The 27799-nt window shown below is 43.0% G+C and overlaps 1 protein-coding gene across 3 annotated transcripts in view; it reads right to left on the bottom strand.

Moving 5' to 3' along the window:
* TMEM196 (transmembrane protein 196) overlaps positions 1-27799 on the bottom strand; it is a 112375-nt gene that overhangs the window by 82182 nt on the left and 2394 nt on the right. The window contains exon 1 of one of the 3 annotated variants that reach the window (XM_068235990.1): positions 1814-1934. The exons of the other annotated variants lie outside the window; for them this stretch is intronic. Coding sequence (XP_068092091.1) covers positions 1814-1906 — 93 coding nt within the window. The 5' untranslated portion in view covers positions 1907-1934. Of the gene's footprint in view, positions 1-1813; positions 1935-27799 lie in introns of those variants that run through there. 3 annotated transcript variants of the gene reach the window in all.

Raw genomic sequence — 27799 nt, 5'->3', positions numbered from 1 at the left:
TATTTTATTCTAAATGCATTTTAGTGGGAATAATAAGAAAAGAAGGGGAAAAAAAATCATTATTTCTCAGATTTCAGCCATTAAAGTTTTAAAACAAAATGTGCTTCGATAGACAAAACCAACACCCTTTCTTTGCGCGTTTGTCCCGGTTATTACATTTAAATTGTGCCCCTAGTACAATGTATGGCGATAATATTTTATCTGGAAATAAAGATGTACTTTTTTTTAGTTTTTGTGCTTTTTAATACTATATCAATAATGACAAGTATTTATTTGCAAAAAATAACAGTAATATACCCTCATGACATACATATTAAAAAGTCCCTAAGGTAACTATTTTTGTAATTTTCTTTTAAAATGGTATCATATTTTTTTTTTTACAAGTGTTTTATTTTGGGTGGGGATGTAAGGTGTTACAAATTAATAAACATATATGTAGTTCTATATTAAAAAAAAAGTGTATGTGGGTGCATTTTTACTTTTTTGCCACAAGATAACTGTTTACTTTTGTTTTGTTAATGAATTGCCGCTGTCTCGCTGATGCTGGCTTTTATTCATTTCAGGCACTGTGATCAGGTTTAGGAACCTCACTGGTCACTGAATGGTGGAATTCCAACCAAAACGAATGGCAGCGGCGCGGCGGTTGGGAACAGCGAGTTAAACAAACAGGAACATATATCCTCGTCTATGGTTGTTAAAGAGAATCTGTACTCTAATTTTCTTACACTAAAAAGCATACCATTCTATTCCTTATTTTCTCCTGTGCCCCTCTGTGCTGTTTCTGCCACTCTCTGCGGCCATCCTGGCTTGTAATTAACAGTTTTAGGCAGTGTTTACAAACAAACTAACCAGCTTGTGATAGGCTCACATAAACAGAGTGTGTGAGTCATACAGAGTGTGCAGGGGGCCTGCAGAGGGTGTGTATCGCTTCTATCCAATCACAAGCAGCCCTGCACATTCCACACATTCAAGCCTTAGCCCGAAAGACACGACAGAGGAAAGGAGATAAGATTTATTACAGAGACAGTGCAATTAGGAAAGGCTGCAGTAAGCCAGAGCACATTAGAACAGGCATAAGAACTTATGAACTTATAGGATAGAAGAACTAAGGCTGAAAAATTTGTTACAGAATCTCTTTAAGTGAAGTTTCCAAGGCCATAGATATACGTACCAGCAATGGGGAACTGGTTGAAGAGGAACTGTCGTGAAAATACAATAATAAATACAATTACTTTTTTTTTCTTCCAAAATTCATTTATAAATGATTTAGTCATTGTTTGCTCGTTGTAAAATCTTTCCTCAACACAATTCTGAAATTCATCATAGGGGGTGACAGCTTTAGTCCTGTCAGGTGATTTCTGCGGAATGTTTGTTAACAAAGAGTGCCAAAGCCAGTAAAACATATACCTGGTCTCTCAGAATACTCTCAGAGAAGAATTCTGCATAGCTAATCAGCCAAGGCTAAACAACATCACTGGGGGGTGGAGGGTTACATACCAATACACAGCAATATATAGATATAGTAATTGACTCTAATGCTGAAATCAGGAATTTACCATAAAAGTGGGTATGGATATACAATACACCTTGTTATGAGGGATATATACCTTAAAGTTTGTTGTTTATCCTTCCATCTTGGCATAAGAAGACATTCAGAAATATATATGTACATGGAATACCGCAGGTGATGGCTAGTGACAGGAAGTAGGTGATAGCAGCAAGTTATGGCTAGTAATGGGTAGCAGGAGATGGGAGTAGATAACAGCTAGTAAAAGCTAGTGGGTAACAAGCAGTGTGTGTCAGATGTACTTACACTTCCCAGGCAGTAGAAAGTGGATGGATCTGCAGCAGAGTGTTCACTCTGCTGGAGTGCCGATTGTTTGTCACATGGTGCATCATGAAGCATGCTCCATATTTCTGCCTCCAGCACTGCTTTCCTGCAAAATGTGCTGTGGCTGGGCCAGGCCTCTTCCTCCAGTCTGCCCATTACATCCTCCCCCTGCTGGGCCAGCCACGTTGTTTAGCCATGTGACATGGGGAAAAATAGTGACAGCAGCCAGTAACAGATCCAGCTAAGCTCCTGCAGCTTAAAGGGGCATGAGAGGTAGGGAAATCATGTCCTTTGGACCCGCAGTACTCCCTGGCACAGGCCTGGAATACATGTGCCTGTAAATGGCCTTTCTTCAGAGCTTGTATTTACAGTGGGTTGCAAAAGTATTCGGCACCCTTTAAGTTTTCCACATTTTGTCATATTACTGCGACAAACATGAATCCATTTTATTGGAATTCCACATGAAAGACCAACACAAAGTGGTGTACACATGAGAAGTGGAACGAAAATCATACATGATTCCAAACATTTTTTACAAATAAATAACTGCAAAGTGGTGTGTGCATAATTATTCGGCCCCCTTTGATCTGAGTGCAGTCAGTTGCCTATAGACATTGCCTGATGAGTGCTAATGACTAAATAGAGTGCACCTGTGTGTAATCTAATGTCAGTACAAATACAGCTACTCTGTGAGGGCCTCAGAGGTTGTCTAAGAGAATATTGGGAGCAACAACACCGTGAAGTCCAAAGAACACACAAGACAGGTCAGGGATCAAGTTATTGAGAAATTTAAAGCAGGCTTAGGCTACAAAAAGATTTCCAAAGCCTTGAACATCCCACGGAGCACTGTTCAAGTGATCATTCAGAAATGGAAGGAGTATGGCACAACTGTACACCTACCAAGACAAGACCATCCACCTAAACTCACAGGCCGAACAAGGAGAGCGCTGATCAGAAATGCAGTCAAGAGGCCCATGGTGATTCTGGACAAGCTGCAGAGATCTACAACTATTAGTCATGCACTGTACAAAGTTGGCCTTTATGGAATAGTGGCAAGAAGAAAGGCATTGTTAAGAGAAAGCATAAGAAGTCCCGTTTGCAGTTCGCCACAAGCCATGTGGGGGACACAGCAACCATGTGGAAGAAGGTGCTCTGGTCAGATGAGACCAAAATGGAACTTTTTGGCCAAAATGCAAAACGCTATGTGTGGCAGAAAACTAACACTGCACATTACTCTGAACTCACCATCCCCACTGTCAAATATGGTGGTGGCAGCATCATGCTCGGGGGGTGCATCTCTTCAGCAGGGACAGGGAAGCTGGTCAGAGTTGATGGGAAGATGGATGGAGCCAAATACAGGGCAAACTTGGAAGAAAATCTCTTGGAGACTGCAAAACACTTGAGACTGGGGCGGAGGTTCACCTTCCAGCAGGACAATGACCCTAAACATAAAGCCAGGGCAACAATAGAATGGTTTAAAACAAAACATATCTATGTGTTAGAATTGCCCAGTCAAAGTCCAGATCTAAATCCAATCGATAATCTGTGGCAAGATCTGAAAACTGCTGTTCACAAACGCTGTCCATCTAATCTGACTGAGCTGGAGCTGTTTTGCAAAGAAGAATGGGCAAGCATTTCAGTCTGTAGATGTGCAAAGCTGGTAGAGACATACCCTAAAAGACTGGCAGCTGTAATTGCAGCAATAGGTGGTTCTACAAAGTATTGACTCAGGGGGCCGAATAATTACGCACACCCCACTTTGCAGTTATTTATTTGTAAAAAATGATTGGAATGATGTATGATTTTCGATCCACTTCTCACATGTACACCACTTTGTATTGGTCTTTCACGTGGAATTCCAATAAAATTGATGCATATTTGTGGCAGTAATGTGACAAAATGTGGAAAACTTCAAGGGGGCCGAATACTTTTGCAACCCACTGTAGCTCCCCTCTTTTAACCTTTTCCTAGCTCAGGGCCAGGTTTCTGCAATGGCCTAAGTGAGCTGCAAATGGACTATTAAGGTTGAAAAAGAGGGTCTGCACATGGGAGAGGGAGCTGTTGCACAGAGAGGATTGGGGCTGCTCCATACAGGCAAGGCCAGCTTTATACTTTGTGAGCCCCTAAGCCAAGTACGCTGTAGTTCCTCTTCCATGCGCAGCAGCTCCCCTACTATTCCATGTGCAGCCCATTCTTCCACACGTATCATCCATGTATGCAGCTCCCCTCTTTCATCAACAGCTCCCTTGGGCATCATTTTCCCTTTTTCAAGTGTTGCTCCTCATTTTCAGCCTCCTCTTTCATATGTACCAACCCCTCTTTCATGTCCCGGTGTCCCTTGAGCTACAGCCGCCCAAGATCTGGGCCTTTGTGCCCTTCCCAGAAACCCAGCGCTGCATACAGGGGAAGATTGGGGCAGCTCCTATACATATAAGGGGTGACCATACGAGAAAAGGTGAATCTTTCCCTATCCTAAGTCACCTCTGACTTGTCTCCATTCTCCTAATCCTTCATTTTATTATTTCTTCTGGCTATGGCTTTGCTTATCGGTGTTTCTGGTCACTTTTAGTAATGACTTGGCTATTCTTTTGGTTCTAACATCCAAATTGCTCCCATTAATGACTTGGCTCACTTTTTGGTTCGCAGTCTTCCTGCTGCCAGCTTTGAACTTGTCTGTCTGTTTATATCTCCTGCACTATGCCTGCTATCCTGTCAATTATTTCCTTTTTTCTGTTGTTTCTATATCCCCAACATGCCTGTGTGCTGACTTCAAAGTGGCAACTTAAAGAGGAACCCCAGTGAAAATAATGTAATGAACAAAAGTGCTTACGTTTTACAGTAATTATGTATAAATGATTTAGTCAGTGTTTGCCCATTGAAAAATCTTTAATCTCCCTGATTTACATTCTGACATTTACCACATGGTGACATTTTTACTGCTGGCAGGTGATGTCAGTGGAAGTAGCTGCTGCTTGTTTTTTTTTGGCAGTTGGTAACAGCTGTTATTTCCCACAATGCAACAAGGCTCCCACAGTGTGATGTCAGAACCATGGTCCTGACATCACACTGTGGGAGAGGTTCCACCACAATATCAGCTATACAGAGCCCCCTGATGATCAGTTTGAGAAAAGGAAAAGATGTGTCATGTGAAAGGTGGTATCAGATACTGATTGGGATGAAGTTCAATCCTTGGTTACGGTATCTCTTTAAAAAGGACCTCCATGCATAAACTAAAAAACTGTCAGCGCTGCTTTAATGCAAAGTTATATTTACCTCCGGAGTCTTGTCCCACAAAGCCGAAGCCCCTGCATCACTACACTTTTGCCGCTTGGCCCCACCTCCTCTCTCTCCTCCGAGAAAAAAATTCCCGGCAATTTAATGTAGTAAATAGCTCTGCGTTTTTCCCAGAGGAGAGAGAGGAGGCGGGGCCTATTATTTTTGTTATTTAATATGTTTAATTAAAATAATTGTTTTTTACAGATATTTAAACCAAAGTTGGTTATAATTTATAAAAATGGCAGATCTCTCAGACTTTCAAAGAGGCCAAAATGTTGGTGCTCGAATAGCAGGCGCTACTGTAACAGAAACTGCCCGAATACTTGGCATTTCAAGAGGAACTGTCTCAAAAGTAATGACTGCCTTTGAAAGAGAAGGAAAAACGTCCTCAGCAAAGCACAGTTGTGGCCGAAATTTGAAGTTTCCTAAGAGAGACCGTCAGACTCTAAATCAAATTGTTAGAAAAGCTCCATGGCTCCTAAAATCACTGCACAGCTGAATGAACACCTACAGAACCCAGTTTCCACAAAAACTGTTCGTCGGGAGCTGCACAGATCTGGATTCCACAGAAGAACTGCAATTAGAAAACCTCTGCTCTCAAAGACAAATGTTTCAAAGCGTTTAGAGTGGTCTAGAAACCACCAGAATTGGTCCCTTAAGCAGTGGAAAAATTTAATTTTCTCTGACGACGAATCATCATTTACCTTATTTCCGACCTCCGGCCGAGTGTACGTTTGGAGACAGCCGAAAGAAACATTTCATCCAGACTGCCTTCTCCCAACCGTAAAACATGGTGGGTGTTTTGTGAAGATCTGGGGTGCTATTTCTTAGAAATCCACCGGGCCAATGATTTCCCTTCATGGAAGAATTAACAGCTGAGACTATTTAGGAATTTTGGGCGACCAAGTTCATCCTATGGTTCAAGAACTGTTTCCGGAGGGGAATGCCATCTGTCAAGATGATAATGCCCCAATCTATACAGCTAGAATTGGTAAAGAATGACACGAGAAACTTTCTAACAAAGTTGGGCATCTCATCCAGTGCTGGGCCGAAATTACGCATTAGCGTAATTACGCATCGTAATTCACTACAAATGCACCGTAAGCGTTACGTGTAAGGTTACGTTATTACGCGTAACAAATTACGCGTAAGACAGTAAACTCCCATTGAAATTACACAGTCTGCCGTAATCGCGTAATATTACGCTCCCGTATAATATAAAAAAGCCGCAGACTTTAAGGGTTAATAGCAAAGCCCCCTTAAGTGCTAAGAGCCTCAAATTTGGAGAATATATTAAGGAGCTCAGAAAATCATTTTTTTTCAAAAAGACCTTATAGTTTTTGAGAAAATCGATGTTAAAGTTTCAAAGGAAAAATATATTTAAAAACCCGCCGACTTTAACGGTTAAGAGCAAAGCCTGCTTAAAATTTAGGAACACCAAATTCCCAGGGTATATTAAGGGGATCAGTGGGAATAAGAGGAAACATTTTTTTTTCAAAAAGACCTTATAGTTTTTGAGAAAATCGATTTTTAAGTTTCAAGGGCAAAAATGTCTTTTAAATGCGGAAAATGTCAGGGTTTTTTTTGCACAGGTAACAATAGTGTTTTATTTTCATAGATTCCCCCAAGTGGGAAGAGTTTTACTTACTTCGTTCTGAGTGTGGGAAATTTAAAAAAAAACGACGTGGGGTCCCCCCTCCCAGACCTCTTTAACCCCTTGTCCCCCATGCAGGCTGGGATAGCCAGAATGCGGAGCACCGGCCGCGTGGGACTCCGCACCCTGACTATACCAGCCCGCATGGTCCATGGATTGGGGGGTCTCGGAAGGGGAGGGGCAGCCAAGCTTTCCCCTCCCCCTCAGAGCCCTTGTCCAATCCAAGGACAAGGGGCTCTTCTCCACCTCCGATGGGCGGTGGAGGTGGAGGCCGCGATTTCCTGGGGGGGGGGGGGGTTCATGGTGGCATCTGGGAGACCCCTTTAAAAAGGGGTCCCCCAGATGCCCACCCCCCCTCCCAGGAGAAATGAGTATAGGGGTACCCCTTACCCATTTCCTTTAAGAGTTAAAAGTAAATAAACACACAAACACTTAAAAAAAAGTATTTTAATTGGACAAAAAACATAACCACGAAAAAAGTCCTTTAATATTCTTAATTAACCATTAATACTTACCTGTCCCTTTAAAAGCCAGTTCTCACGCAATATCCTCGGAAATATACTAATCAGTTACAATGTAACAAAGTTGTTACAATGTAACAGCTTTGTTACTTTGTAACTCCACCGCACCCGACGTCACTCGCCGCTCACCCGCCGGCCGCCGCATACACTTACGCTAAGTCCCCGCCGGCTCCCGCTGTCCACTCCGCCCACACCTGTCACCCATATACATGCTGGCACCCATGGGTGCCAGCATGTATATAGGTGACATGTGGGAGAGGCGGGGAGGGCAGCTAGAGCCGGCGGGACTTAGCGTCCTGCACCCGACAGAGCTCTGAGCTATATAGCTCAGAGCTCTCTAAAGCATCTTTGTATTTGGGCTCCAAGGAGCCCCATTGGTCCTTAGCAGACTAATGGGGTTCCTTCAATTTAGTCTCCTGGGAGGGGGGGTGGGCATCTGGAGGACCCCTTTTTAAAGGGGACTCCCAGATGCCACCATGAACCCCCCCCCCCCCCCCAGGAAATCGCGGCCTCCACCTCCACCGCCCATCGGAGGTGAAGAAGAGCCCCTTGTCCTTGGATTGGACAAGGGCTCGGAGGGGGAGGGGAAAGCTTGGCTGCCCCTCCCCTTCCGAGACCCCCCAATCCATGGACCATGCGGGCTGGTATAGTCAGGGTGCGGAGCCCCACGCGGCCGGTGCTCCGCATTCTGGCTATCCCAGCCTGCATGGGGGACAAGGGGTTAAAGAGGTCTGGGAGGGGGGACCCCACGTCGTTTTTTTTTTATATTTCCCACACTCAGAACGAAGTAAGTAAAACTCTTCCCACTGCTATTAACCGTTAAAGTCGGCGGGTTTTTAAATGTATATATTTTTCCTTTGAAACTTTAACATCGATTTTCTCAAAAACTATAAGGTCTTTTTGAAAACGTTTTTTTCCTCTTATTCCTTCTGATCTCCTTAATATATTCTCCAAATTTGAGGCTCTTAGCACTTAAGGGGGCTTTGCTATTAACCCTTAAAGTCGGCGGCTACCTAACATTGATCCATGCGTCAACTTTTCCGCTTGGAAGCATGGCCTTACGCATTAATTGCTAGTAGGAAATTACGCGTAAGGCAGTAACGTAACAACCTGCATTACGGTATTCTTACGCGTAATTGCGTAAGGGCTATGCGTAATTACAGACATGAACGTAAATACATGTCTACGCCGTAAGCGTAATTCCGTAATGCGTAATAGCGTAAAATTACGCGTAATGATCCGTAAGCGTAGTTTTTTGCATTACGCCCAGCACTGATCTCATCTGGCCACCCCATTCCCAGACCTCACCATTATTAATCATTTATGGTCGTTATTAGAGATTCAAGTAAGAAGTCGATTTCCGCCGCCATCGTCTCTAAAAGAAGTGGAGGGTGTTTTAACTGAAGAATGGGCTAAAATTCCTTTGGAAACAATGCACACAATTTGTATGAATCAATACCTCGGAGAATTGAATCTGTAATTGCCGCAAAAGGTGGACCTACACCATATTAAAATATGTTTTGTTGATTTTGCAGGTGTTTCCATTGTTTTGTCCAACTCCGGTATATTGCTGTATATTGATGTGTAACTCCACAATCCCAGTGATGCTCAGCCTAGGCTATGATGTTAGGCAGCCTTCTGCCCCAGAGCATTCTGGGAGATCAATTGACTTTACTGCTCACTACACAGATACTAAACTTCCCTTTCTCTGATACTACAGACCAGGTGTTTTTGTAGCTATACATGTTATGGATCCTGAAGGCCACACTTGTTTTATGAACCTTGTAAGATGGGCCCCCAGGCTGTGAGGGTCACCAAGGGGAGGCAAGGGAAGGGTTGTGAATGTTAATGGGCCCCATCAAAATTTAGCTGGGAAGCCCCATGATTTGTAGTTACGCCCCCATATGTGTAAGCAGTTTATCGTCACCAGTGGTGGTCCGAAATTTCGCATTGAAATTCGCAATTACGCATCGTAATCATAATGCAGAATTTTAGAGAAAATCATAATTAATTTCATATGTAATAGTAATATTATATCATTTTATGTAAATTTTCACTTAATTTTGTGCCGACTTTAGTGGGTAATAGCAAAGACCCCACACATGCTATTGCTACCAAAATTGCTACATATGTTAAGCAGAATAGTGGGTACAAGTCAAAAAAAGAATTTTTCAAAAAGACTGTAGTTTTTGAGAAAATCAATTTTAAAAATGCAAAAAAAATGGTTTTTAAACAAATTTTTCTGAGTTTAAAAACCATTTTTTCTTTGCATATTTAAACTCGATTTTCTCAAAAACTGCAAGATCTTTTGGAAAAATTCTTTTTTCGACTTGTACTCACTATTCTCCTTAACATGTGTAGCAATGTTGGTGTAAATAGCGTGTATGGGGGCTTTGCTATTCACTGCCAAAGTCAGCATGAAAGTACGTGAAAATTACCTGAAACTTTAGGCGAAATTTCAAAAGACAACAAAATCAATTGAATTTACTTACGTAATTACGTATAGGTGTAAAGGCGTAAATTTAGCATAATTGTATTTAGCTGATTACAATCATCACTGATAGTCACATATCTCAGTAGAATGTCTGTATATCTACACAGAAAGCTCCCCAGATAAGTTTATAAAATGACAAGGTCTAATTAGCTTAATGTGTTGTATGCCATTACTTGACAATATTTGTATAACGGTGATGCCATATTGCATGACATAAGCAGACAGAGCAGTAAACATATGGCATCCTACATATAAACAGCACAGACTGCTTTTTCAGCGTGTCAAGTGTCTGATGCCTATCAGGCCTGTCAACGAATTCAGAGCAGCAAAAACATAAATGGAAACTGGGCAGCCTAAAAATACTGTATCTGGCAGCATTTAGAGGCAATGAAAACTCTGTGCTTTATAATATTGCAACTTTTTTTTTGTAAGGTGGGTGTCCCACATACTGCTCCCAGGTTCCAGCAAGGACCTCGGATCCACCTGCGGATCAAGCACCTAGTGCTGTTGCATCTTTAACAGCTGCGGCGTCCATGCTGTTCCTGCCAGTCCTGTTACGCCAGTCTTGTCAGTCAAGTCTTGTCACGCCAGTCCTGTCACGCCAGTCCTGTCATGCCAGTCCTGTCAGTCATATCCTGTTACGCCAGTCCTGTCATGCCAGTCCTGTCAGTCATATCCTGTCACGCCAGTCCTGTCAGTCATATCCTGTCACGCCAGTCCTGTCAGTCATATCCTGTCACGACAGTCTTGTCAGTCAGGTCCTGTCATGCCAGTCCTGTCAGTCATATCCTGTCATTCCAGTCCTGTCAGTCAAGTCCTGTCACGCCAATCCTGTTAGTCAAGTCCTGTCACGCCAATCCTGTTAGTCAAGTCCTGTCATGCCATTCCTGTGACACCAGTCCTGTCTGTCAAATCCTGTCACGCCAGTCCTGTGAGTCAAGTTCTGTCACGCCAGTCTTGTCAGTCAGTCCTGTCACATCAGTCTTGTCACACCAGTCCTGTCATGTCAGTTCTGTCACACCAGTTCTCCGGCGGCTGGCAGAGAGATACATAGAGGGCACACTTCTCTTGCACAGACTGGCCGCGATTGGCCAAAGTTACGGGACCCGGTACCGGTGATACAGAAGACTGAGGCTGGAGGAAGCACCAGGTATGTATAAAACTTTTATTTTAAATCATCTCTGGTTTCCTTTAAAGTGATTTCTTACTAAAGTTGATATAAAATTACTCTCAGTTTAGATCTATATATGGCAAGGGATTGCTTGACTGTTATTCAAATGTTTTCCCTTGGATGTATATGCAGATCCAGCCAAACCCTTCCTGCCAGTAAAGTTCATACTAGGTGTGTCTTTTTTCTGATCAGAACAGCTAATACTTGGACACCATGCACTGATTCTCGCTCCTTATTTTGCACTGACGAGGAAGAGGTTTAGGATAAGCCAAAAAATGAAGACTATGGTAGCTCAATGTCTGTGGTCAGCCTCTGACAGGCCATGTGAAGAGGTAAAGGGAGATGCCACCTCCCAGTGCTTACAATGAGGTTGAGTCCATTCAACAGAAGGTGGTAGTTGTTTAGGTGCCATTTCCAACATAAGGCGATGGCTTGGGCTAGCAGAGCAATGGATATGAGGAGTATGAGGAGGACGATGCTCAACAGCAACATCCTGGGTGAAGCAGCAGGGTACCCCCCACAAAACAGGGTCCCAATGCAGTGGCAATCAGTTAACAGCTGTATCAGTCTAGCCCAGGCATGGGCAAACTCGGCCCTCCAGCTGTTACGGAACTACATGTCCCACAATGTGGCTGTCAGACCCCTGCAATGCATTGTGGGATTTGTAGTTCCTTAACAGCTGGAGGGCCAAGTTTGCCCATGCCTGGTCTAGCCGTATCTGTCAGCAAGGTATTCAGAGACAACTTAAAGGTCAGTTGAAGTGAGAGGGATGTGGAGGCTACCATATTTATATCCTTTTAATCAATACCAGTTACCTGGCAGTCTCTGCTCGTCTATTTGGCTGAAGTAGTGTCTGAATAACACCAGAAACAAGCATGAAGCTAATCTTGTCAGATCTGCCAAAATGTCAGAAACACATGATCTGCTGCATGCTTGTTCAGGGTCTATGGCTAAAAGAATTATAGGCAGAGGATCAGCAGGGTAGCCAGGCAACCGGGATTGCTTAAAAAGAAATACTGTATGGCATCCTTCATATCCCTCTCGCTTCAGTTGTCCTTTGAGCCCACTGCTAGTTACAGTGGTGTGAAAAACTATTTTCCCCCTTCCTGATTTCTTATTATTTTGCATGTTTGTCACACTTAAATGTTTCTGCTCATCAAAAACCGTTAACTATTAGTCAAAGATAACATAATTGAACACAAAATGCAGTTTTAAATGATAGTTTTTATTATTTAGTGAGAAAAATAACTCAAAACCTACATGGCCCTGTGTGAAAAAGAAATTTCCCCCTGAACCTAATAACTGGTTGGGCCACCCTTAGCAGCAATAACTGCAATCAAGCGTTTGCGATAACTTGCAACAAGTCTTTTACAGCGCTCTGGAGGAATTTTGGCCCACTCATCTTTGCAGAATTGTTGTAATTCAGCTTTATTTAAGGGTTTTCTAGCATGAACTGCCTTTTTAAGGTCATGCCACAACATCTCAATAGGATTCAGGTCAGGACTTTGACTAGGCCACTCCAAAGTCTTCATTTTGTTTTTCTTCAGCCATTCAGAGGTGGATTTGCTGGTGTGTTTTGGGTCATTGTCCTGCTGCAGCACCCAAGATCGCTTCAGCTTGAGTTGACAAACAGATGGCCGGACATTCTCCTTCAGGATTTTTTGGTAGACAGTAGAATTCATGGTTCCATCTATCACAGCAAGCCTTCCAGGTCCTGAAGCAGCAAAACAACCCCAGACCATCACACTACCACCACCATAATTTACTGTTGGTATGATGTTCTTTTGCTGAAATGCTGTGTTACTTCTACGCCAGATGTAACGGGGCGCGCACCTTCCAAAAAGTTCAACTTTTGTCTCGTCGGTCCACAAGGTATTTTCCCAAAAGTCTTGCCAATCATTGAGATGTTTTTTTAGCAAAATTGAGACGAGCCTTAATGTTCTTTTTGCTTAAAAGTGGTTTGCGCCTTGAATATCTGCCATGCAGACCGTTTTTGCCCAGTCTCTTTCTTATGGTGGAGTCATGAACAATGACCTTAATTGAGGCAAGTGAGGCCTGCAGTTCTTTAGATGTTGTCCTGGGGTCTTTTGTGGCCTCTTGGATGAGTTTTATCTGCGCTCTTGGGGTAATTTTGGTCGGCCAGCCACTCCTGGGAAGGTTCATCACTGTTCCATGTGTTTGCCATTTGTGGATAATGGCTCTCACTGTGGTTTGCTGGAGTCCCAAAGCTTTAGAAATGGCTTTATAACCTTTACCAGACTGATAGATCTCAATTACAATACTTTGTTCTCATTTGTTCCTGAATTTCTTTGGATCTTGGCATGATGTCTAGCTTTTGAGGTGCTTTTGGTCTACTTCTCTGTGTCAGATAGCTCCTATTTAAGTGATTTCTTGATTGAAACAGGTGTGGCAGTAATCAGGCCTGGGGGTGACTACAGAAACTGAACTCAGATGTGATAAACCACAGTTAAGTTATTTTTTAACACGGGGGGCAATCACTTTTTCACACAGGGCCATGTAGATTTGGAGTTTTTTTTCTCACTAAATAATAAAAACCATCATTTTTAAAACTGCATTTCGTGTTTAATTATGTTATCTTTGACTAATAGTTAACGGTTTTTGATGAGCAGAAACATTTAAGTGTGACAAACATGCAAAAGAATAAGAAATCAGGAAGGGGGCAAATAGTTTTTCACACCACTGTATGTTCACAGGACCTCTGCTATCCTATACCTTGGATTTTATGAAAACCATAGTCTTCTGCAACATTTGTGATTAACCCTTGAAACAGGGCTAGGACATTAACAATCTGAGGACTGAAACCTTATGTAGGTTTACCACTCAGCTGGAGGGCCCATTTAGCTCAGAAGAAGAGGCAAGAGCTCCCTCTCTTGCTAATGTAGCTTAACCTTCCCATCCTCCTCCCTGTTCATGCCACATAAGTAACCTCTGCTGGCTCTCCACAGGGGGAGGCAACGTTTCTATGGTGTTTAGCAGGACCTTAGCCTTTTCTACTTTATGCAGCAGTGCTGAGGGGAAGAGCTAGGAGCAAAAAGCAGATGCAATAGAAGTCATCACTATAATGGGCCCACACACCATACGATTTTGTTATTTTTTGTTTTTCTATTTTATTATTATAATACATTTTCCAATGAATTGTAACTTTTGAAATCTTTGACCAATGTATCACAGTTGTGTGTTCAAGTATGGTAAACATGATGGAAAACCCTGAAAAATGTTTTTGGTCTACAGATCAAGAAGCTGACAATCTACCCTACACCATTCAATTTCCTGAAAAAAATGATCTGAATTTTCTGCCACTGCCCGATCGTCTTATATCGAAAAAAATAAATTGATAATTCTTACTGAAAAAAAAACACCTTTTCAATTTCTTCTTCAGCATTGTTTTTATTCTAAAATGGACAATCATTTTATTGTGTTATCACCTTTACATCAACCTCAAAATAAGGTTAGGCACCACCTTGGAAGACTTAGATTAGGTTCTGGGGGGGGGGGGGTTTAAGGGTTAGGCACCATGCCAGGGGGGTGTTCAGGGTTAGTCACCAACATGGGGGGGCTAAGGTTAGGCGGGGGAGGGGGAAGTAAGTTTTAGGCACCACCTGTGGTGGATAAGGTTAGGCACCAGGGGAGATTAAGGTCAGGGTTAAGATTGGGGTTAGATTTATATTCTAAAAGCCACAACATCCGGTGCCTTTTGTAAAGGGAGTCACACTCATTGGCTACATAAAGGCGCCCTTTATCGTCTACAAATGGCTTCCTTTTAAAAATGAAATCACCTTAATCGGCTACATCCGGTTTTACTTTATAAACAAAAACATGTTCAACGGCTATATCCGGAGACCTTTTATAAATGAAATCACATTTATCGGCTATATCCAGCACCCTTTTATAACCAAAATCACGTTCACCGGCTTCACCTGGAGCCCTTTTTCCAGGCGCCCTTTTTACATGTATGCCTCTAACAACTCTTGTGTCTGCAGACTGAATCATAGTTTTGCATGTCTTCTAGTGTTGAGAAACAAAACCAATTGCTCCAAGGAAATGAGGTTTGATGATACAAGCACCACTATACTCATCACTTCTTCTGCCACTAATCTCCACAAAACATCCTTTGTTTTGCACAACCACAAGACCAAGTATGCGCAGCACAGAGTCGTTGACCAATGACCACAAATACATGTTCTAACAAGCAGGACCTGGGGTGGTAGGTATCTTTTACAGCAGCGGTTCCAAGCTTTTTTTTATCCCAAGGATCGCGTTCCTATATGAAAATGTTTCCAGAGATTGGTATATTGGGAGTATAAGACCAAGAAGGGGTGGAGGGATTTGAGTGAGGTTGGATGATAGCAGCTAGCAAAAATTGTATGAGGGAGGTATTCCTGACCACACATAAGCACATTTTAAGCAAACAACTTTCACGGCAGCTTTCACGTTCTCTTTCACGGCAGCCCCCACCTGCCCTCATAGAAACCAGTGGCCTGATTGGAACCCAACAACTTTTCCTAACATGGTATAGGTGATCAGTTTTACCCTCTAGTTGTTAGCCAGAAGTCCACCCTGTATTATGTAGCCAGATGTAATCCCCAGTATAGATAGTCAGAGGTGCCCCCAGTATTAGGTAGCCCCCAGGATTGGTAGCCAGAGAGGGCACCCTCAGTATAGTATAGGTAACCATAGAGTTTGTTTAAGTATAAGTAGCCATCTGCCCCCCACCCCAGTAAAGGTAGCCAGGTGACCCCCATATAAGAAGCTAAATGACTCCCCCCCTATAGATAGCAAGAAGACCCCCCCCCCCACACACACACACACACACTATAGGTAGCCAAAGAGTGTGCTCCCAAGTGTAGGTAGGCAGGTGATCCTCCAGTATAGGTAGCCAGACCCCCCTCCCCCAGTATGTTCCCACAGTATAGGCAGCAGGATGTCCCCACAGTATAGGAAGCAGGATGTGGATGTGATCCCCCCACTCTGATTGACCCAATAAGCTGCCTGTCAAGTGCCAGGCAGCCTACTGGGCCAATCACAGTGCAGGAATAACGTCCAGTAAAGCCACTGGACCCGTTGGGGTTAGTGGAGTGGCTGTTAATTAGAAGGGGTGGGAGTAAGTTAGCAGTGCACGCTACGCTGCACTACCACTCGCAGCTTGTGCATAACTCATGCTCCTGTCATTAAGCTTAATGAATCAACCCCAGGGATTTATAAGACAGCACTGGAAAGCTGGTCTCTGGTCTCTAGTTTGGAAGCACCTTAGCCATTGGCAGATATTCGACTTCTTTAACTATGAAAATGTTATTGCAATCGTGGCAGAAGGTGAAATGTGCAGATTAGCTGCGTACAGAGTTCATCTTTAAGCAGCTTGATAAAAGTAAAATAAATAATCTAAAGCAAAGCGTTCTAACCTACCAAGCTCAATAGCTAACAAATATAAGACAGATCATTCTCATGACCATGATGAGCATCACATATATATCACCCATCCTCTTACCTCCACACAATTGTGTTATTTGCAGCTTGGGTGGGAGTCAGGGAGGCTCTCCTTGCACCTGAAAACCGGGCTCAATTTTAGAGAGGCCCTCTTCAGCTTCCGTTCACACAGGAAGTGAGGGAATTTCTTCCAGGCTGAGACCAAGGAGACCAATAACTACCTTATAGAAGCTCTTAAAGAGGAGCTGTTAGGTATAGGGTCTCAGAGAAAATAAACACATATATCAGTAGCTAAAGATTGGCTGTACTTACATTACATATGCATTTCACTGTCCACGTTTGGATTTCACAGAATTTGTATATAGTATATGCAGAGAATGATGCTCCTGACAGCTCATGGCAGGCTCCATGTTTGTGAAGCCAAATGTGTCGTCATGTCCTGCCTGCTTCTGATCACAGAACAGCTCATACTGAATAACACTAGTTTGCAGTGAATATTAATGAGCCATGTGGCTAGGAACAATAGCGGACTCCTGCAGTGTACGCTGCCCCGAGATTTATCTGTGCTGTGGCTGGACTGAGTTTTAGAAGCTGCTGAAACTTGATCCCGTCTTCTCCTTAGCAGCCGAGGGGAGGGCCCCAGAATGCTTTGCAGTATGTTATGCGGCTTGCGTCCTGCTTAGGTCTAAGCATTGCTGATAAGCATACATCAAAGGTAAGAGAGATCTTTATCTTCAGTAATGTCTTTTTGGCTTCCTTCTAAACTGTTTAACACAGGAGACTAGAGGTTTAAATTAGCTTCTGCAGCCTGACAGTTACTCTTTAAGGTGGCCAATCAACCATCCGATTCGATTATTATTATCGAATGAAACCAAGACCATTCCCGATGGAGGATGCGACCAATTTCAGACCGAAATTGGTCGCATGTATCAGACATGCTGCAAGATGTATGGGCTGACTTGCTCGATGGGGTGCACGGCGATAATGGTGTGTGATAACAGGGCACATGACAAAACCCCCGGCACTGTCCCCACAATGTAAAATGGTCCTCCCTGGTGCCCAGTGTAGTATACTTTACTTATCTGTGTACACTGCTGGCTCCGTCTTTATACACATGCCCAACGTGGTTTCCGGCATAACGCACACATGTATTCACCGGCAACTACATGGGGCGTGTGTGTGTATGAAGACGGAGCCAGCGGCAGAGACGGGCAGGTAAAGTATCCTGCACCAGGAACCGTAGAAAACATTTTACATTAGGAAGTGTGGGGGAAGCTGGGATAGCAGCACAATTGCGCCGATTCAACCTGTGGTGTATTGGCAGATCAGATTCCATCAGAGAGAGATCTGTCTCATGGTCAATCTGCCCATACATCGTCTGATGTATAGGCACTATCAGCCTTTCCACATGCCATCCAACTTTAAAATAAAGCTTTGCCTATTTACCAGACTGACTCAGCTATTCAAATGCAGCCCAATGTGGAAGCATCGTTCAACCACCCATGGACAAAAAGACTTCCAATAGGTCAATATCAGCTGATTTGAACACTGGAAATCACTACAGATTACAATACTTTTCACTTCATCGTGGCACTCTGCAATGCTGTCTAGAAAAAAAATATTCATATTTTAAAAATGCATGAGTTTTCAGTCTGTTACTGGCATTGACACACATCTTTCAGTGGGAAAAAATAAATAAATATGGGTTCAAGGAAGGATTCTGGTGGATCCTGTGTGTGTGTGTGTATGTATATATATATATATATATATATATATATATATATATATATATATATATATATATATATATATATATATATATATATATATATATATATATATATATATATATATATATATATATATATATATATATATATATATATATATATATATATATATATATATACTAGCTGATTGCCCGGCGTTGCCCGGGAATGTATTTGGCTGGTGTTGGCTCCACCTACTTTTTCTAACCCTAACACACAATTACTCACTGACCAAGTTTGTGAGCTTTGCATTGTTTGGCACCAATAATTTGCATTGAAATGAAACAAATCTAATTGGCTGTGTGTGGCTCCACCCCCTTTTCTGAATTTGAACCCCAGTCACCCAATAACCAACTGTACCAGGTTTGAGGCCTGTGCCATTAACCTCCTTGCCGGTTATCCCGAGCTCAGCTCGGGGTAACCTGCGCAGGAGGATATCTCAGGCCCCGCTGGGCCGATTTGCATAATTTTTTTTTTGTTACAAGCAGCTAGCACTTTGCTAGCTGCTTGTAACTTCCGATCGCCGCCGCTCGCCGCCGATCCGCCGCAATCCGCCGCGCCGAGTCGCTCCCCCCCCGCCTCAGAGCCCTGCGCTGCCTGGCCAATCAGTGCCAGGCAGCGTTGAGGGGCGGATCGGGATTCCCTATGACGTCCCACGTCATCCCGCCCCGTCGCCATGGCGACCGGGGAAGCCCTGCAGGAAATTCCGTTCTCAACGGGATTCCCTGCATACTCTGATCGCCGAAGGCGATCGGAGTGGGTGGGGGGATGCCGCCGCTTAGCGGCTATCATGTAGCGAGCCCTTGGCTCGCTACATGATTTCAAAAAAAAATGTGCGGCGCTGCCTCCTTGCCGGATTTTTTAGACCGGCAAGGAGGTTAAGAGTGCAAGAATCGTAGCAATAAATATTCCCCTTGAAAAGCAATAGGTGAAGTTTGATTCACTTTTGTAGGCTCCACCCACTTTTCTGAATATTAATCCCAGTCACCCAGTGACCAACTGTGCAACGTTTAAAAACCCTGCCATTAACAGAATTGCTGCAGTTTACATTTTCCCAGTGAAATTTGTATTTGTCTCCAGCCACTGATGACCCGGCGTTGCCTGTGTATGTATTTGACTGGTGTTGGCTCCGCCCACTTTCTAACCCTAACACACAAACACTCAATGACCAAGTTTGTGAGCTTTGGGGTCCTTGGCATCAATAATTTGTATATTCCCATAGAAATTAAACAAATCAGATAGGCTGTTTGTGGCTCCACCCCTCTCCAGCATTTGAACCCCAGTCACCCAATGACCAACTGTAGCAGGTTTGAGGCATCTGCTATTAACAGTGTAAAAATGGCAGCAATTTAAATATTCCACTTGAAAATCAACAGGTGAATTTTGATTGGCTATTATAGGCTCCACCCACTTCCCTGAATATTAATCTCAGTCACTCAGTGACCATCAGGGCAAAGATTGGGAACCCTGAAATAAACAGTGTAAGAATGGCTACAGTTTACACTTTCCCAGTGAAATTTGTTTTTGGCTCCGCCCACTTTTTGTAACCTGGACACAAAGTCACTACTCAATGCCCAAGTTTGTGAGTTTTGGGATCCTTGGCATCAATAATTTGTATTTTCCCATGAAATGAAACAAATCTGATTAACTGTTTGTGGTTCTGTCCCTTTTCTGAATTTGAACCTCAGTGACCCAATGACCAACTGTACCAGGTTTGAGGCTTGTGCCATTAACAGTGCAAGAATGGCAGCAATTTTAATATTCTCCTTGAAAAGTGACATGTGATTTTTGATTGGCATTTTTAGGCTCCACCCACTTTTCTGAATATTAATCCCAGTCACCCAGTAACCAGCTATGCTAAGTTTGAGAACCCTGCCATTAACAGTGAAGAAGGGCTGCAGTTTACAATTTCCCAGAAAAATCTGTTTTTAACTCCACCCACTTTTTGTAACCTTGACACACAGTCACTACTCAATGACCAAGTTTGTGAGCTTTTGGGTTCCTGGCATCAAAATTGTGCTAATGGAAGCAGTTTATCCAGCAAAGAAATCTGGCTGTTTTTGGCTCCGCCCCTTTACTGAATTTGAACCCCAAACACTTAACGCCCGACTGTAGCAGGTTTGAGGCCTCTGCCATTAACAGTGTGAGAATGGCTGCAGTTTCAATATTCCCCTTGAAAATAAAAAGGTGAATTTTGATTGGCTCTTGTAGGCTCCACCTACTTTTCCAAATATTAATCCTAGTCACCCAGTGACCAACTGTGTGAAGTTTGAGAACCTTGCCATTAACAGTGTAAGAAAAGCTGCAGTTTACATTTCCCCATGTAAAAAGTTAGTTGTTTTTGGCTCCGTCCACTATTTCTAATCTTGACATACAGTCACTTAATGACCAAGTTTATGAGCTTTGGGGTGTTTGGCATCAATAAGTTGCATTTTACCATTGAAATTAAACAAATCTGATTGGCTGTTTTTGGCCCGCTACCTTCAGAATTTAAACCACAGTCTCCTAGTGACTGACTGTAGCAGATGTTAGGCCTCTGCCATTAAGAGTGCATGAATGGCAGCAATGTAAATATTCCCCTTGAAAATCAAAAGGTGAATTTTGATTGGCTGCTGTAGGCTCCACCCACTTTTCTGAATATTAGTCCCAGTCACCCAGTGGCCAACTGTGTCACGTTTGAGAACCCTGCCAATAACAGAATGGCTGAAATCAATCTAACAAATCTGATTGGCTGTTTGTGGCTCCACCCCTTTAGTGAATTTGGACCCCAGTCACCCAATGACTGACTGTATCAGGTTTGAGGCCTCTGCCACTAACAGTGTAAGAATGGTAGCAATGTGAATATTCCCCTTGAAAATCAATAGGTACATTTTGATTGGCTGTTGTAGGCTCCACCTACATTTCTGAATATTCATCCCAGTCACCCAGTGGCCAATTGTGTAAAGTTTGGGAACCCTGCAATGTAAAAAATGAATTTGTTGGCACCGCCCACTTTTTCTAACCTTGACATACAGTCACTCAATCATCAAGTTTATCAGCTTTGGGGTCCTTAGTATCAATACTTTGTATATTCCCATTGAAAAATAAACAAATCTGGCTGTTTGTGGCTCTGCCCCCTTCCTGAATTTGGACCCTAGTCACCCAGTGACCAACTGTACCAGGTTTGAGGCATCTGCTATTACCAGTATAAGAGAATGGTAGCAGATGAAACATTCCCTTTGAAAATCAAAAGGTGAATTTTTATTGGCTGTTGTAGGCTCCACCCACCTTCCAAACTCCTAATCTGTCACCCAATGACCAACTGTGCAAAGTTTGAGAACCCTGTTATTAACGGTGTAAGAATGATTGCAGTTTATAATTTCCAGTGAAATTTGTTTTTAGCTCCGCCCACTTTTTGTAACCTTGACACACAGTCACCCAGTGACCAAGTGTGTGAGTTTTCAGGTTCCTGGCATCAAAAATGTGTGATTTTAAGCAGTTTATCCACCAAGGAAATCTGATTGGCTGTATGTGGCCCCGCCCCTTTAGTGAATTTGGACCCCAGTCACCCACTGACTGACTGTAGCAAGTTTGAAGTCTCTGCCATTAAAAGTGTAAGAATAGCAGCAGTTTAAATATTCCCCTTGAAAATCAATAGGTGAATTTTGATTGGCTGTTGTAGGCTCCACCCATTTTCTTGAATCTTAATCGCATTCACCCAGTGACCAAGTGTGCCAAGTTTGAGAACCCTGTGATTAACAGTCTAAGAATGGCTGCAGTTTACATTTTCCCATGTAAAATGAACGGCTGAAATTTGATTTGCTGTTTTATGCTCCGCCCACTTTTGTAACCTCGGTCACCAAGTGACCAACTGTGCCAAGTGTGGGGACTCTGGCTTGATTGCTGTGAGAATGGCAGCCTTTTACATTTTTTCCATTGACTTAAATAGGTGGAATCTGATTAGCTGTTTGTAGCTACGCCCACATGTGCAGGGGGGCCGCGAGACCCCCAGAACATATCATCCCTGGTAGTAAGGGATCTGTGTACCAAGTTTCGTTCAAATCGGTCAAGCCGTTTTTGCGTGATTGCGGCACACACACACACACACACACACACACACACACACACACACACACACACACACACACACACACACACACACACACACACACACACACACATACGATTTTATATATATAGATATATACAGTATACAGGATCTTCTCAAAAAAATTAGCATATTGTGATAAAGTTCATTATTTTCTGTAATGTACTGATAAACATTAGACTTTCATATATTTTAGATTCAAATACATACAACTGAAGTAGTTCAAGCCTTTTATTGTTTTTAATATTGATGATTTTGGCATACAGCTCATGAAAACCCAAATTTCATATCTCAAAAAATTAGCATATTTCATCCGACCAATAAAAGAAAAGTGTTTTTAAAACAAAAAAAGTCAACCTTCAAATAATTATGTTCCGTTATGCACTCAATACTTGGTCGGGAATCCTTTTGCAGAAATGACTGCTTCAATGCGGCATGGCATGGAGGCAATCAGCCTGTGGCACTGCTTAGGTGTTATGGAGGCCCAAGATGCTTCGATAGCAGCCTTAAGCTCATCCAGAGTGTTGGGTCTGGCGTCTCTCAACTTTCTCTTCACAATATCCCACAGATTCTCTATGGGGTTCAGGTCAGGAGAGTTGGCACGCCAATTGAGCACAGTAATACCATGGTCAGTAAATCATTTACCAGTGGTTTTGGCACTGTGGTCATGCTGAAAAATGAAATCTTCATCTCCATAAAACTTTTCAGCAGAAGGAAGCATGAACCCACTTTTGAACCAGAAACAGAGGCAGAAGCGCCTGACCTGGGCTACAGAGAAGCAGCACTGGACTGTTGCTCAGTGGTCCAAAGTACTTTTTTCGGATGAAAGCAACTTTTACATGTCAATTAGAAATCAAGGTGCCAGAGTCTGGAGGAAGACTGGGGAGAAGGAAATGCCAAAATTCCTGAAGTCCAGTGTCAAGTACCCACAGTCAGTGATGGTCTGGGGTGCCATGTCAGCTGCTGGTGTTGGTCCACTGTGTTTTATCAAGGGCAGGGTCAATGCAGCTAGCTATCAGGAGATTTTTGAGCACTTCATGCTTCCATCTGCTGAAAAGCTTTATGGAGATGAAGATTTCATTTTTCAGCACGACCTGGCACCTGCTCACAGTGCCAAAACCACTGGTAAATGGTTTACTGACCATGGTACTACTGTGCTCAATTGGCCTGCCAACTCTCCTGGCCTGAACCCCATAGAGAATCTGTGGGATAGTGTGAAGAGAAAGTTGAGAGACGCAAGACCCAACACTCTGGATGAGCTTAAGGCCGCTATCGAAGCATCCTGGGCCTCCATAACACCTGAGCAGTGCCACAGGCTGATTGCCTCCATGCCACGCCGCATTGAAGCAGTTATTTCTGCAAAAGGATTCCCGACCAAGTATTGAGTGCATAACTGAACATAATTATTTGAAGGTTGACTTTTTTTGTTTTAAAAACACTTTTCTCTTATTGGTCGGATGAAATATGCTAATTTTTTGAGATAGGAAATTTGGGTTTTCATGAGCTGTATGCCAAAATCATCGATATTAAAACAATAAAAGGCTTAAACTACTTCAGTTGTGTGTAATGAATCTAAAATATATGAAAGTCTAATGTTTATCAGTACATTACAGAAAATAATGAACTTTATCACAATATGCTAATTTTTTGAGAAGATCCCGTATATATATATATATATATATATATATATATATATATATATATATATATATATATATATATATATATATATCCATCCTATGTAATAAAACCCTCCTGTCCTGTGTGTTTTGGCTACTGCGCATGGGTAGCTATTGGGACAGAAGGAGAACAGGGCCAGGGGGTGCGGGCAGACAGGTGCGCGCACGCTGACATGTGGCGGCGGTGAGAGAGACCTAGAGCCCGTTTTTAAACGGGCTTAGGTCTACTAGTATAGTATATATTTTTTTCCCTTAATATTGAATTGTAGTCATTGAGGTTGATTCAGTAAATTTATCCTGGAGACAGGGGCGTTGCTAGGATCAGAAGAGACCCGGGGCACTTTTGGGCACCCCAGCCAGAAAATGGGTGTGGCCACACACCAGAATGTGGGTGTAGTCATGGACAGGGCTAAAGTTACCTTTACTTAACAGCGGTCTAAGTACGCCTCAGTATATATAAGGTGACGAGTACAGGCGCCCCTTCTCAGAAACTTGTACACCAGCTGCAGCCAAAAAGTTCCTCAGTTTCCAAAGATCTAACACACAGAAAACTGCTGTGCTGAAGTTCCAATAAAACTGACTTTGGGCCGTCTCTCCTCTCCTCTCAGTGGAACTCTGCAGACACTCACACCAGGGAGATATAAAGCAAATATACAGAGGACTCCCTCAGTTTCAAAAAGTAGATCCAACTTTAATCATAAACAAAGTACAGATGTACAGGCAAAAGACACTCTCTTTTGTGGGTCCTATTTCCCATAGGACCCACCGGCAATGTTCGCTTCCCACTTTAGTGGTACTAAAGCACCTCACCATTGGCACGCTGTGCTAGTATTTTCCCTCTCTCAACCCGACAGATTTCGGCCTTCTGCCGTCCTCAGGGGACGGCAGAAGTCCAAAACCGGTCGGGGGGATATAAAGCAGATATACGGAGGTCAAACTTTTGGGCATTCCCACCAGATATGGAACATTGACCCAGAAAGAAAACAACCCCTGAAACAGATCTCAGGATAGGTAGGGTATATCTTAGATAGTTTTTAAGGGACTAGGTATGTTCTGTGCAATAACCGGAGGGATACTTCCATATTGGAATATTGTAAGCTCCCTTTTGATAGGGTTACTAAAGAAGAGCGCCAATCTTCATTATCAAAGGGGCTGCCTAAATCAGATTCCCAGTCAGCTCGGAATGCAAACTGGGCGTCCTCCGGTGGAGTATTCATAATAGAGTAAAGGAAAGAGAGCATTCCTTTAGCTAGTGGATCAGATTGACATAAATGTTCAAATGAGGAAATAATGATTTCTGTATTAGGATTGGTAAGAGTAGTAAGGTAATGGTATAAAGTTGGATCTACTTTTTGAAACTGAGGGAGTCCTCCGTATATCTGCTTTATATCTTCCCGGTGTGAGTGTCTGCAGAGTTCCCCTTAGAGGAGAGGAGAGACGGCCCAAAGTCAGTTTTATTGGAACTTTGGTGCAGCAGTTTTCTGTGTGTTGGGTCTAAGTACGCCTGCCTAGCAAAATGTTGGATGAAGCCCCTCTCTCTATTCATTAAAAAAATCCTCCCCGTCCCCCCCAAAAAAAAACAAATGCAGCAGATCACATAAATAGGCAGTGTCACTTAAACATAACTAGGCAGAGTTACCTGGCTTCTGTGCTGGCTAGTCTGGCTTTCTGCTGGCGGGCTGACCTGCCGCCAGGATATCTGGCAGTTCCCCCATAGCGTTCCCTGACATTCTAATGGACCCCCTCCCATGCTCCCATGGGCCTCCCGTTCCGGCACCACAATTCCCAGCACGCCTCCATAGAAGAACCACAGCTCCCTGCATGCCCACATAGAGGCACCACAGCACCCAGCATATCTCAGATTAATGCACCACAGTTCCCAGCATGCCTGCCATTGAGTCAACACAGCTGACTCTGCCTGGGGGACATCCGGGGCACCCCAGAATAGATCTGGGGCATGTGCCACTGATGTTTGGGGCTAACAACGCCCCTGCCTGGAGAACACAGTCTGATCTATTACTGTAGATGATAACAGGTTTGTAACTTCCTCTGTGTCTCATCAGGTTGCTGGTTAGAATGTTAGCAGTTGTGTGATTGCAATTACATCCATGCACACAGGTGGAAATGTCTTTTTTTGGTCTACTAACCTAAACTCCTCACCAAGGGGTCGGTGCACTAAACTGCGGTAAAATTGCTGTGTGCAGACAGCACACAGGAATAATACTGTTACGGGGATAAAGTGTACTAATGCAAGTCAATGGCATCACACTTGTGCGATTTAACACAAATTTTCGGTTCCAAATTTTCTGCAGAAAAGAAAGGGCCTACATGCATGCTTCTTTTCGGAATGGGCATGGACAATGGACGAATCGTGTACAATGCAAATGAAATGCAAATGTTTGCATTCCGCATACGAGTTAATAAGTTAATTACATACAAATTCCTGTAAATTAGCTTTCTGAACATGGCTGAAAAAAAAATGCGTAAAAAAAAAAAAAAGAATTTGATGCGAAAAATGCAAAACCACAAATACGGAAAAACACAGGGATAAGCGTGAAGGCACATTTACACTATTAGCAAGACCTGTGGTACTCAAGTAGCACGAGCATTGCTACAGTAAGGGTGTTACCGCTAGTAAGACGTTGTACCTTAGCAACCTTCACACTATGCAACCTTATAGCGTGACTTGCAGTACACACTGACGGTAGTAGCAGTAATATTGCCATGTGCTGTCTGCGCACAGCAATATTACCACAGTTTAGTGCATCAACCCCTATGATTTAATATACCTCAAGTAAGGATTGCAAAATAGTCCCACCTAATAGTGCAATCATCTAGCCCAGATTGCCTTGATCATCCATATATTCTGCTGTGTTTTCCAGTATTTTGCAACTAAGGAGAACCTCATTAGATCAAATCCAAGAGGTACATATCAGTTTGCTTGACCTGTGGAAGAGATTCCACATTAACACTCAAACATTACAACAGCAGGCTCGGATTTACATCGCAAGACCCTACAAGCACAGATGTCTTGGCACCCTAGACTTTGCCCTTTCTTGAAATAATATGATTCATCTACTTCCATATTAATTAATAGGCAACATGTTATCATCTCCTAAATGTATCTACAGACAAAAAATGACACCTGGCTGAACCAGATATTATGAGTTGAACCAACTCATTTGCATACTGCGTGCACAAGGTAAACAATGGACTGCACACTATGGCCACATTCAAAACAAGTACAAGTCGCTCAAATGACTTGTACAACCGTGATCAACTGCACAATATCAGCCAAAGAGTCGTATAAGTTGATCCGCCGGTTGGATCGGTCAAACCGCCTGTTATCAGTCTCTCGTCTAGTCATTTGCCACATGTACACATTCCCAACTATCATCCAAAAGTTCAAGTTTGGATGATAGTTGGGGGGAATAATTGCACATGTGTACATGGCTTTAGTGAGAAGGGTAGCATAGCCCCATCAGCAGGCAGGTGTCCTGGGGAAGCAGTACTACATATGCCTGGAATTCTGATCATCTTGGAATGTTTGTATTTACCGCAAGCTTGCAAATCTACATTGAACAGCAACTGGGAATTACAAGAGCTACCTCTTAAAGAGAGTCTGAAGCCAAATAAATTACCTCTTTTTATTGCCCAGTTATGTTAAGCATTAAAATCAAAGCTGATTTGCCTCATCCACGCATCAGAATGAGGTATTTATCCCCCAAAATCCCGGGGAAAATTTCCACGACTTTCCAGGTTGTGGATTTTGCTGTCCAGGGGAGGCAAAGCTTTGTGCTGTAGCTCTGCCTCCAGTCCAGTTAATCGCCGCCGATCTCGGCCTCTCCCCGCCCCTCTCAGTGAAAGAAGAC

Source organism: Hyperolius riggenbachi, chromosome 5, assembly GCF_040937935.1.
Source record: "Hyperolius riggenbachi isolate aHypRig1 chromosome 5, aHypRig1.pri, whole genome shotgun sequence".
Classification (NCBI taxonomy): domain Eukaryota; kingdom Metazoa; phylum Chordata; class Amphibia; order Anura; family Hyperoliidae; genus Hyperolius; species Hyperolius riggenbachi.
The sequence above is the reverse complement of the archived record's forward strand: the minus strand, read 5'-3'. Positions and strand labels throughout refer to the sequence as shown.